Below are 13,868 nucleotides of genomic sequence, written 5' to 3'. Positions count from 1 at the left end.
AAATAAATAAATAAATAAATAAATAAATAAATAAATAAATAAATAAATAAATAAATAAATAAATAAATAAATAAATAAATAAATAAATATCAATCAAATTACTTAATTCTATTCCTTTCTTTATAATACTTTCACAGTTTAAAACTATCAATTTTATGTCATCCTTACTTGACTTCCTGCTTCCTGTATTGTCATCACCACTTTATTGTGCACCCCATTTTCTTCAATGTACCGGTACCTCCCTGTAACTCTTCTAAACAAACCCCCTAAATTATATGTAGCATTGTGGTTCAAATGAAGACCATCTGAGCATAGATCCCTATCTCCTACCCACCCATCAGGATATACAAGTCTCACTCCCAATTTCCCATATACCCAATCCATAGTCTCATTTAAATCCTTAATCACCCTCCAGTCAGTATACCTTCTACACAGTATCCCAAGATAATCTCTGCTTCCGTAAACTTTTTCCATGCTACCGTAACCAGATCCCACACCATCCCCAACTATGTTAGTAACTATTTCTGCTTGCCTTACGTTGCTGATACCAATGTGGAGAATTACCACCTTCTCCTTACCTCATCATTTGCCTTTACTTTGTCCTCTTTGTAAATACCAATACCGTATAACTTATATTGTTTTGTTTTGGGCATATTACTACTTAAAAACTATTGCTGCTGGTCCTTTAGACTCTTGCATTATCAGGGAGCTGAAAACATAATTATGTAAAATACTGAAGTTGGTGTTCTGAAATTATAAAATATTGACTTCTAGTATAATTTCTTAACACCGGAGAGTTTTAAATACATGGAATGCTATAAACAACTGCCACATGGCTTGCAGTATGCTCTCATGCTTACAAGAATCACCAGCAGCATCTGTGTTAAGGAGAAATGCATTTCAGTGAAGGGTTACTTGACCAAGCAAATTATTATAGTTGAATTATGCCTAGCATTAGATGAAGAAGAATCTCAGGATGAAAAAAAAAGTCTCTGATAGGAAATTATGCAGGCCAGGGAACAGATAAAAAGAATTGGACTGAATCAGCTGTTCCACATCAGGAATTAGGTTCCATGTAAGCATATAATTTCATCAATAATAACCAAATATTAAATATTCTTTCTATTACCTTTTTAGACCTGTTGAGTTCTTTCTCTCCTTTCATGATATTCCTATGTCTTAGTCTTTTACTGCTGATTCATTCTTTTCTCTCTTTTTTCTTTTCATTTATCTAGCATTCCTACACTTCCCGCTTGAATATCAAAGCTATACATTTTTGGAATATGTGGCATTCATAGGACTCCAGCATGCCAAAGCCCTTCATTGTACCATATGTATATATCTTGTTTGACATAATGTTGGCAACAGCATAGACATTTGAATGGGACTCCAACAAGTCAAAGCCCTATAATTGTACCATATGTATATATCTTAACATTAGTATTATATTAGAATAATGTATTATTTTTCAATTAGTTTTTAGTAATGTTTTATTATGTACCGGTACAATCGCTATTAAGCAGGTTCACCAACAGCTGATGATGACCTATTTATAGGTCAAAACTGGTACTGTTTTAATATAAATAATTCTACACATTTTGTAAAATAAAGTATTGATTAGGTGGAAAACTCATCCTTCATACTTGTGTTCAAAGATGTGTCAAGATGGCCTCTTGGGGAGTGCTGAAACCCGCCCTCAGAGGCATAATGAATATGATAGGGACCCTCCCCCCTATGCAGGAACCAAAATTGGGCCCCTCAAAGAAATTATAACACATATAAATTTAACTATAGCATAACATGAATGCGATTTATATCCATTTAATATATACAAAGGACTGTGTGTAAAATTACAAGACAAAATTAATATATTTTGTATCTTTTGCTTTTACATTTTTAAAATATTACTCAACTGGACTATATGGCATACTTTCTGGGATATAAAAGTATTGATGATCTCAATGACATCGATGGATGTTACATTTGATGCTGAGGCGGCTCAGTTCATTGAGTGTGTCTTGGAACATAGCATTTCATAGGTAGTTGTTTTTAAGTTTCAGTTTCAGAAATGATAGTTCTCCGGAATAAACACTAACAGGAATGATATTAGGACTAGCATATACTTCTGATACCAATTTTCATTAAAAAAAAAAAATAATAACTTGATATAGGTATTTTCAAGAAAGCATGCTGCTCGTGTTATGAGAGACGGCTGTGCTACTCTTACATAATAAGAACTGTATCCAGATGCAACTACCTGGCAATTACTCCACTTACAAATTGTAAAAATAATACTTTTCGGCCCATTTTACATCATGTCACTTTCACCGTGCAGACAGGCATTCGAGTAATATTTATTTATTTATTTATTTATTTATTTATTTATTTATTTATTTATTTATTTATTTATTTATTTATTTACGGGAGACCTTAAATCCTGTGTATGTAGAAGAATGAGTTTGATAAGGAGAGAGCCCATGTACTTGAAGATGGCAGGCAGTGAATGAAGATACAGAGATTTTCCTTGTCATTTTGTATTTCATGTTTGTCCTTGTCTCCTCTTTCTCTTGCTCAATCTTCGTACATTGACCTGTCAGTGAATTACGTGTTCCTGTTTATATATTCGCTCTGTATTTTCCATGGTTTCCCATTTTCACACCAGGCAAATGTTAGACCTGTACCTTAATTCAGGCCACAGCCACTTCCTTCCCACTCCAAGGCCTTTCCTATCCCATTGTCACCATAAGACCTATCTGTGGTGGTGCAATGTAAAACAAATGGAAAGAAAAATCTCTCTACAGTGCAGTCCTTTCAAAAACCTTATGCAGTATTTTAAGTAACCTACTAATATCTAATTCTTATCTGAAATGTTTCAAAATGATTTCAGGTAGAAAGTGGCATTCCCACAGAAAACTTATCACCCCAACTTTCCACTTCAAGATATTGGAGTCATTTACTGAAGTGTTTGCTGAGAAAAGCCATATTTTGGTGCAGAAACTGAAGAAAGAGGTCAATGGAAAGGGGTTCAATATCTATCCCTATATTACACATTGTGCGCTAGATATCATCTGTGGTAAGTAATATTTCCTTTTCCTTTTTGTCATCTGAAACATGGTGATCTTGATCAATCAGTCATCATTGATCTGCATTTAGGGCTGTCACCCAGATGGCAGATTCCCTATCAGTTGTGTACCTATTCTTTTCTTAAATGATTTCATGGAATAATTTATCAATAAATTAATTTCCAATCCCTAATTCCTCTTCCTATAAATGAATATTTCTCTTCTTGAATTCCACCACTTTAACTTCATATTATGATCTTTCCTACCTTTAAAAGTTCTGCTCAAGCTTATTTGTCCACGAATGTCTTTCCAGACTAACTCTCCACTGATATCTTGGAACATACTGCTTAAAACTAACAAACAATGTTAGGTTTTCGTCCACCCAATCAATACACATCACTTTACAAGTGAACTATTTAATTAAAAACATATTTAAAATATTAGGGACATGTTTCGTCTCTATTTGGGACATCATCAGCCATAAATCACGTGGTAGATTATGAAACTCAAAATTATGAAACTGAAAAAAATTATCGAAAAACCCAAATGCCTTTTTAAGGACTAATTGAGAAATGTAAAAAATATAAATATATATACATTATTTACACAAAATTGACCTCACTTCTTGCAAAAACTTTTATCTTCAATGTTAAAAAAATGGAAAATAACTTGAAACTGACAAGCCCGCCATAACGTCTCATACGGAATCAATGTCCATTTTTGCTGACCATATTTAAAACAATATCTTTTACATTTTCAGGTCTTTCAGGCATTCCCAGATCTTGTTCTAAGGGATGATAACGTAGGCCTTTTCAGTGTTCAAAAATGTAATCACAAGATTCTTTCGACATACCCAGTACATTTTTATTAACATTCTTATGGCAAAAATGAGATCCATACTACTTTGAGCTTTCCTGAATTCATGTTGTTCCTCAAGAACGTTCCATTATCTTCCTCTCATTTCTGTGATCTTTCCAAACAGCTTTGCAGTGTGTGACAACAGTGTTATGCTCCTGTAGCTTCCACATTTCCAATTGTTGCCCTTTTGGAACAGTAGAATGATGATTCCTTTCCTCCAATCTTTTGGGATTTTGTTTTCTTCCCAGATACTGAGAGCACTCTGTATAGGCAATTTAAGCCTAGTATTCCAGCTGTGTTTATCATGTCTGAAGTGGGATCATTGAAGCGTGGGGACCTTCCATTTTGCATGCTCTTTATTGCTGTTTTGACTTGAAGCCATGTTAATGGGGGTTGCTCTTTCTGAATTTCATCTATTCTACATTATTGGTTGTGGTGTTGTCACTATCTCCATTTAATAACATGCTGAAGTACCATATCCCTTCATTTCATCTCTTATCCCTTCCTCCGTTCTTTTTAAACTAGACCTACCATAATTTGTTTCCAGTGCAAGTATGTTTCCATGTTCATATTTTTTACTGCTTTCTTGCTTCCTTAATAGTCTTCCTCCTTCCTGATAGTAAAATCAGACCAGCACTATTCCTTTTCTTCTTGAATTAGTCGTTTTAGAGCCAAATCTTTGTTCCAGTATTCCTATGCTCAATGTTTATATTCTACTTCATTTCACCTATCACCCATTTTTTGTTTTACGTGATCTAATTCTTTTCCAGCTTATTTCTTTCTTTTACTGCTGTTTTTCCCTGGTCATTCCACCAAGGTACTTCCCTTTTGGTGTTGCACTTGTTTTCCCAGAGATTTTCTCAGCTTCTTTACAAGGGTTTCTTTGGACAAGGATCGTTCTTCTTCTACCACTTTAATCTCATTTTAGGTTAATTTTGTTGTTATCCTTGCTAGGTAATTCTTTTTCTTCCCTGAGCCTTCAACAAACAGACATCATAGTGTAGAGTCCAATGAATATATAGAGTCCAAGGAATGAACTCTATGGATGAAGCTATGCATGTGAAGTGGTGTGGTGATGGGGTCATGTAAGGCAAATGGTGAGGAGTAGATTACCTAGGAGAAGAATGAACTAAGCCATGGAGGGCAAGAGAAACAGAAGAGACTAAGCCAACAATGACTAGACTCTGATTTTAATGATTTCAAGGTAAGAGATTTAGGAATAGACTAGGCCACAGTGTTAGTTGCTAATAGAGGTGGTGCTTAGTTCAAAGAGAGAGGCTTGTAGATTGAATGTTGGAAGGTACTGTACCGGGTATTGCACCCGTCATGCCGGGCTCAGCTCGGCCGGTGAGCGAGGATCTCACGGGGTAGATCGTTCGCTTATCGGCTGTGCGGGATTTTTAAGTGCAGGGATAGATGAAGAACTAGTGGCAAATGAAAGAAAGCTAAATAGGTTTTATATATTTATTTAAACTACTGCTCTTCAAATTTGACATAGAATTTACAAAATCTGGGAAAAGGATTTTCTTTTTTGTGTGTAATTCTTCTTCCATTATGACGTTGCTAATAAGAACACTTCTTCAATTAACGGGTTATCAGATGCCTGAATCTGCAAGTATAACGTAAAATTCTTAGTTTAAATTTAATTAATGACAAAATAATAATTATTTTGAGATTATTTCCTCCAATAATAATAAATTTACTTGAAAATTAAATTTATTTCATCACCGGATTTCATTAGAATCGTATTGGAAAATGATCATTTTCTCTCCCTTATAAAAATTAAAATAAAAATTTTCTTCCATAAACTTATGGTCGTATCGTCTTCCTTAGACTTTAAACTTGTCAATTTACTCATTTTCATAATTATTTAGTGACTAATCTTCATACAATAACCTTAAATTTGACGTTATATCAACCTACACGTCATTCGTTAACTCGTAATAATTTGTTATGTTGCGTTTACAAATTCCATTTTTGTGAATTCAATCCACTGACATTGCCTTTAATTATCTGATTTTATTCGCTAGCTAAGATCCTATTCTTCCTTAAGGGGGGATGTCAATGAGAATGGTTGAAAATTTCGATTTTTTGACAATGGTGTTTTTTGAATGTTTGGGATGTTGTTTTCATCTTGTGAAAGTTTCATGGTAATATATTTTCTAGAAGTTGGTGAAAAAATTAATGTTTATGTGGGTGCGCGAATGTGTCGCACCAAGTTTCAACCTACTCTGTTGCTTTTGGATGCATTTTCTATGCTCCAAGGATGACTGGTGTAAATACAATATTGATAGAACCACTTACAAAGTAACATTCACTCCCTAAGGCAGTTATGAATGAAATAAAGCCAACGTTCCGAGTTCTGGCTGACCCAGAATTACTAAAAAGGTGTATTCATGGGAAGACACAAAATGATAATGAAAGTTTTAACAACCTAGTGTTGGGTCGGTGTTCAAAAACTACATTCTGTGGACTGAACATGTTATCTATTGCTGTTTACGATGCTGTGTTGTGGTTTTAATGAGGAAAATAAAGGCAGAATTGAAGTTCTAAGACAGGTAGGAATGGAACCAGGAGTAGATACTATCCGGATATTGAATGAAATAGATCAGAAGATGATTGCGAAAGCTGAAGCCAGTCTACTAAAATTACAGCAGACTGCAAGACTGCACAGAAGATCATAGAAGAGAAGGCAAGAAGATGATGAAGAACACTATTGTTATGGAGGACATTAAATCTCTGGCTTTAAAAAATGAGTATTTTCATACTGAATGCAAATACAAATTTTTAAACCTTCAGTTCTCACAATCACATTTTTCAAACTATTTTGTGCCTTTTCTCAGCAGCTATTAGAGCCAGAGTAATGTAATTTTCAGTACTTGCTTATATCAACACAACATCCCTTAGGAACTAGAATAAAGGGACTACAGTTATTAGAAACCAAATTATGGGGTTATTATGAACTAAAAATGGGGTTAAAAACATTTTGGAAATTAAAAATTTAATTTCTACACAATCATTTCACTCAAATACAAAATTCTAGTTCCCAATACTAACATATGTTTGAATATTATGGACAACAAATTTCATAGTGATATGTCCATTGGTCTTGAGAAAAAGGTGCACTTTTGTTACAATGGATTTTCTAAAAATGATATAAACTTTTTGACCACACTGTATAATATTTCTAACTGTAATCAAGCATTTAGACTCACTAATAACATTTTATTACATGTGCAAAATATGAAAATTCTATCTTGAAAAACAAGTCCACAGTGATTTTTTTAAACAAACACTGAATTATCATTGACATCCCCCCTTAAAAACGAATGAAATTCACTAAAGATTCATATTCCGTCAAACTGTGAACTAATGAAATTGGCATAGAATCGGCCAAAAATCCACGCGAATAGCGAAGAGCATCGTCACAAATATGGACAATCAGAAATCACAATAGGCAAAATATAGACAAATCACACACACAATATTCACTCAAAGGTACCCGGTAATATTATAAATATATTTTACACGAATGCTAGCCCATGATAATTCATTTTCAAGTTTATTCAAAGTCGGGAAAAATATTATTACGATGACAATATCATGAAAAATTCCTCTCGTCAACTCAAGATGTACAGATTATCACTTTACTGAAGAATTTAACCATACGACGATGTTCATGGGATTTTTACGAACAGAAATCATCCAAAATTATCGGTCAAAATGCCTATAACACTACGCGCACGCGGTTCATGAGCTGCGGTATTTATTTTTATCCTCCTACCCTAATCGTGGTTCTCAATCTGCGCTCACACCGAAGAAATTATGTCAGATGACATATTTCTTCTCAAATTGACTTAACAATGGATGTACAAATTATCCTCTAAAATTTACAGTGTCCATCTACAAGTCAGATAATTATAATAGCACAGCGAAATATACAAGTGCATCGTTCGGATACTGCCACTTTCCAGGCCTATATTTATACAAAACGAGCACACATTAATCTTGTTTAATAATAAATATCATTATGCTTATATGTTCTTTTAGCCGGTAATTAGGTTGGTTTATTTTTCTTCTTCTTCTTCTTCTTCTTCTTCTTCTTCTTATTATTATTATTATTCCTGGCCGCGCAAGATTACACATGCGAAAGCTACTGTACGATAATATCTAGATGACTCTAACGCACTCAAATGCAACAATACGTCGTATAATTGAGGAATGAAATCTCATATAATGAAATTTGCGGAAATACTGTCCCATCTGGTCTTAATTCAAATATAAAATCATTTAAACCACCCTAGTTTAATGTTGAGGTCAAGTTAATTTTATTTCTCCTGCCACAATGAACTCGGGACAGTTGAAATATCTCTCGATGACATTCACTCCAAAAACAAGCTAATAGATTCCAAAATACACACTCAGCATCACAAACTACCGTCACCAAGGAAAGAAGGAATGGAAAATTCTAACTACGACAAACTAATAGAAATTACACTAAACAAATAAGTAGAGGCTATATCATTACAACTTTTACATTTACAGATAGAAAGAAAGAATAACAATGTTTAAATATTACTTGGGTGACTGTCGACTTCTGAATTCGGGCTGATGACTTAGTGCATTACCACATTACGCACCATCGAACCTGGTCTCGTCCGCGTCTGAGGTGCCTCACATAATTACTCGTTCATTGAGGACACGTTGGCGTGCAGGAAACAACAGCATTCATATTGTAGAAGGACAGGCATCTTGACTTGCGCTCGAACCAATAGTTTCCTCTGTAGAAGTTCCTCGTGAAAGCTGAAACTAATAAATAAGTCTTAGAAAAGTCCAGGACACACACCGATGCTTGTTGAGATGAATGGAATAACTTAACTTGTACTCAGTTAATTGTAGACAGAATTTAAGCATGTCTGAATTGCAGTCTGATATATATTGAAGGCTTTTAAATGAGGTGAAGTTCTCCAGTGAAGTAAAGTACGTCTTATCTCGTCCACAGTTGTAGTCAGAATAATTCCCAACCGTTAAATTCAGAAGTAGAAAACCAGGATAAAATTTCCTTAGGAATTACCACGATTTCGTCGTCTTAAGACAGAGGTGTGTCCCTTAATTACACTTGATAGGTTATCTCATTACATTAACACGAATATTGTCATCTGATTGGCTGCTATAGTCCCCCGTCACGCGACCTTGCCAGTATTGATCGGATGATAGAAACATATTTCGCCTGGTCACGTGGTACGCACGGCTGATTGAAGGTCGACCGGCTAACAGTATCTCTGCTTGCCTTCCTTGCGTTCTGGCCCAGCTGGAATTCCCATCACCTGGTAACTGGTTCTCGCCGACTCGAAGTGATGAAACTCCCTTCCTGGCGTACGAAATAATGTTCCAACTTACTGCAGGAATGAAATATTTTCCCTAAATTAATTTTTACCACTTTTGAAGGGGACAGTATACACCATTAAACTGACGGTGTGCAGCGTGGCACATCGTGGGCTGTAATGATCATGCGAGCCTGAAATTTCATAGATATGCTAACAAAGCAATACTCTCGTGAATTATGCTGTAAAAATTATTAGTTCAAAGTCTTGCCACCAGATGAAAATACAGTGCTGTAAGCAGTGGTAGGGTTGCAGAAAAAGGCAGGGAAGATCAAACACATGATAGTGGTGATTTTGGCACATTTATTAGGATTTATGGTTACAAACACTGTTCAATACAGCCTCCCCACTCAGAAACATCCTGCATCCGTAATACGGCATGGTTGAAGGTTGCCTGCAGTATATCTGGTGAAATTAGAGCAACATGCCGTTGTATGCTAGCCTTTAGATCAGGCAAGGACTGAATATGTCCTTGATAGACACAACCCTTCAAACATTCCTAAAACCAGAAGTTACATGGATTTAAATCGGGGGATATTGAAGGTCATGCATCTGGAAAATACCCGGAGATGATGCAATCATTACTGAAGGTTTCTCACAGCAAATATTTTACCCAGAAAGTGGCATGTGGTGTTTCCTCACCTTGAATGAATATAACGGTGTTGTCACAGTTGCGTTCTTGCAAAGCTGGAATCGTATCTTGCACAAGGAGGACCCTAGAATGTACAGATGTCACTGTACACCTAATAGGCCCACGAGGGGTCATTCCCTCAAAGAAAAACAGACCAGGAATGAAGGAGCTTGTATAACCACACCAAACAGTCACGTAAGCTGAACACAACGTTCCTGTAACAACTAAGGAACTGACAACGCAATTCCACCGGAAGAAGATTTTAGCATCTGAGTTACAGAAAATTGCATGTTCTGACTGCATGCTTGGTGGCAAGACTTGGAACTACTAATTTTTGTGACATAATTCACAAACATATTACTTTGTTAGCATATGTACGAAATTTCAGACTTCTACGATCATTACAGCACATGCTGTGCCTCGCTGAACATCGTCAGTTTAATTGTGCATACCCGGTATAATAGTCTATAATGAAGATGTATGTATGGGCTTTTATTTACACCAAAGTAAAGTAATGAACTTCATTCCGGTTCCGCATTGACTTTCAATATCTAAGATTCAGTCTGGCATGCTGGGTTGCTTTTTCAGTTACGCCATCTTCCCATTCCTATCACTATCATTCGATTTATTTTCAGCTATCTTCAACATCGATCAGCACAGATCATCATCCGTGGTACCCGTTCCTATTCCTTTCGTATGACTGCGGGCGTAGCCCAAGTTTCCCCCTTTCCCCACTTTTATATATTTTGTATACTTATGATATCCCACATCCCGACCCCCTTTAAGACTCTATCAATATGCCGATGATCTGGCTATCCTTGCACTTACACCTACTACTGTTACTCTTACCTGTTATCCTGGTTCGACGCCTGGGATATTGCTGTTAATCCTACCAAGACCCAATTTATTATGTTTCGGAAAAAATCCCGCCTCTCTAGACCCCATCACCGAGTTCTTTTAACGTTGTATAATACTCCACTAATAGAAACTAATACCCTAATCTACCTTGGTATTCAATTCCAGAACAACCTTCATTGGAAACATCATTTAATACAAGTCTACAAACGTGCCCTTCAACACTTTCAAGCCCTGCGTATTCTTACTGGTAAAACGTGCGGCCTCCGTCCTTCCCAAATCCTCACAGTTTATAAATATTTTATCCGACCTGTCGTAACATACAGTTCATTGACCTGGCTCACAGATGACAGACAACAATACGTGACCTTGCATAAACTTGACAGACATGCTATGCGTATTGCATACCATCTCCCCTTTGACACCCCTTCTGCTGACTTCCAACCTCTTTATTCTTTCCACACCATCCTTACTCATGTCCATGATCTTTGTCTCAAATACTTACAATCTGCCCTAGCCATCAATCATTCTGCGATTAAAGAAGCCCTCAACCTTTCTCCTCTTGCCACGGCTATTCTTAATAATGACTGCTCTCCTGTTATCTCCTACCTTTTCCCCACCCCTATCACGTAACTTCCCCCTCTGTCCCACTGCCTTTTTAATCTAACTTTTCTTTTACTGGATATTATGATGCTCCTCGCGGCAGCGGTATCAGCCTCCAATATCTGTGTCTGAGTGCTTTACGACACTACCAGTGTCATCTCTGTCCGTGTTCATTTTCTATCATTCTGTGTTTTTCGCGTCCTCATTGTTTCACTAGTGTTCGTTCATTTTCTTCTGCTTCCACCATAGTGTTTTTCGTATCGTACGTCAAGATGAACTGAAGACATTTCTCTCTCAGTACGATGTGTTGTGTGTTTATATTTTGTGTGCCAACCGAAATCAATGAAAAATAGACTGACATGGAAGAAATCACATACTATTTCCTTGTTATATACGTGTGTATGTTTTACATTTTCTCTGTTTCAATCTGTATTTGACTATGTTATATCATAATTCCAGAAACAGCAATGGGGACAACAATCAATGCTCAGGATGGAGGAGAATCTGAATATGTGTCTGCAGTGTATGAGTAAGTAAAATATTTTGAAATAGAACACAGTAAAATAGATAAGCTTTGTTAACCTGTTATTTTAACTTTTATTTTTTGTTTGTTTCACGTGATCTAAAGTGGCAGTAACACATAATAATACCAATATAGTTGGTCCGTTATTGAACATTATACATTTTTTACTTAACTCATTCCTGGTTGCCAGCGTTTTGCCCCAGTGTACTAAGTTGGGCTCATAAATTTACTCATTGGGAACAAATATTTCAGCTTCCCTATGGGAATCAACATCTTTATCATCTGGAGGCCAGCCAGGCATCAAATTTTTTAAATGAGACAAAGTTTCTCATAGTGCATTGGCACTGCTGGTGGCACCAAGTAGCCTATGCAGTGGCCTCCATGGTATACACTCGCCATGTGTCATGGTAGGTGTGCTATTTACCAAATGATGAGTCCAACATAGCACACTGGGGTGCAATACTGGCAACCAGGAAAGAGTTAGCCGGGAAATTTGTAATGTTTAATAATGGACCAAACTATATTGGTATTATTAAGTGGTATATTCCGAGCTGTCAGCGGAGAGATGGGGTGGAATGACATTAGTAGACGAAAAAGTTTGAGTGGTGTCTTTAAAAGTAGGAAAGATCACAATATGAAGATAAAGCTGGAATACAAGAGGACAAATTGGGGCGAATATTTGTTTATAAGAAGGACAGTTAGGGATTGGAAGAACTTACAAGGGAGATATAAAACAATATTCCAATTTCTTTGCAATCATTTAACAAAAGACTAGAGAAACAACAGATAGGTAATCTGCCTCCTGGGCGACTGCCCTAAATGCAGATCAGTGGTTGGTTGGTTGGTTGGTTGGTTGGTTGGTTGGTTGGTTGGTTGGTTGGTTGGTTGGTTGGTTGGTTGGTTGGTTGGTTGGTTGGTTGGTTGGTTGGTTGGTTGGTTGGTTGGTTGGTTGGTTGGTTGGTTGGTTGGTTGGTTGGTCGGACGGTTTACGCTTCCGCTCAAAATCACATGTTCTAATATTAGAATTCAATATCTGACTGTAAGTTCAAATTCAATATTCAAAATTGTGAATGAATGTTTCCTGACATGTAATGTCACTTGGAAAAGCACAAGTTTAAGACTGCACTATTTGAGCTGCAAAGTTAACATTCCTTACTGGCAGAAAATATTTTAGTCGCCTTATTATGATGAACTTGGACAGTTCAACTGCAGACTTTCAACACTGGCAGTATCATATTGTAGAACTTCCATCAGCCAACTGGCATGGCTGGGTTATGGGATAATACTGCGCCAAGGTTTGTCACCTGGCTTCTTTTATACTGAATCTGCCATATGCATCACAGAATTCAGCTATCACTTCAACCTGCAATAACTCGTTCAATCCTTCACGGATTTTTGTAAAACTTGTGTTAGTTATGTAGGTTCTAATACTGGCTACACAATTCTGTAGTTCAAGTGATTGTACCATTTTTATTAAGCTAGTTATTAACCATAAAAGGAATGCAATGTTCAAAGTGGCGCAGTTTGTCCTTGACCGGCCAGTAGCAAGCTCACATCAAGTTCGCTAGCAGCGGTCGGCTATCCTCACACACAGCACATATTTTAAATTCAATATCCTTCAAGTACGGACTCCAGACCAGCGTTCCTGGTTTGGTATATACATGGTTTAATGATCATGTAATAATATTTTTGGTTGGATTTTGATAGTATGTATTCATTTAAATGAGAGAGTGTGGTATGTATGTGCTTTGTAAATCAACAGTCTATATATTTAAAACATTAGTCTGGTACTTGTTATAGCGATTTTAAGGGAACAGCCAAACCTATTGACATCGTAAAGCATTCTGATGAAAGCTTTTGGCCTGTAGATTTGTAGAGTGTTTTTAAAAGCATAAAACTTTCTTGCTGTATACTTTTAATTATTAAATAAAAAATATAGCATTATGATTAGC

The 13,868-nt window shown here is 36.3% G+C and overlaps 1 protein-coding gene across 1 annotated transcript in view; it reads left to right on the top strand.

Annotated features, from left to right (window-relative positions):
* Positions 1 to 13,868, top strand: part of LOC136874919 (cytochrome P450 4C1) — a 187,906-nt gene that overhangs the window by 108,429 nt on the left and 65,609 nt on the right. Inside the window, exons 5-6 of the mRNA XM_067148626.2 lie at positions 2,888 to 3,073; positions 11,853 to 11,922. Coding sequence (XP_067004727.2) covers positions 2,888 to 3,073; positions 11,853 to 11,922 — 256 coding nt within the window. The remainder of the gene's footprint in view (positions 1 to 2,887; positions 3,074 to 11,852; positions 11,923 to 13,868) is intronic.

This window comes from Anabrus simplex, chromosome 5, assembly GCF_040414725.1.
Source record: "Anabrus simplex isolate iqAnaSimp1 chromosome 5, ASM4041472v1, whole genome shotgun sequence".
NCBI lineage: Eukaryota > Metazoa > Arthropoda > Insecta > Orthoptera > Tettigoniidae > Anabrus > Anabrus simplex.
Note: the sequence above shows the minus strand (reverse complement) of the source record. Positions and strands in the feature narration are given on the sequence as shown.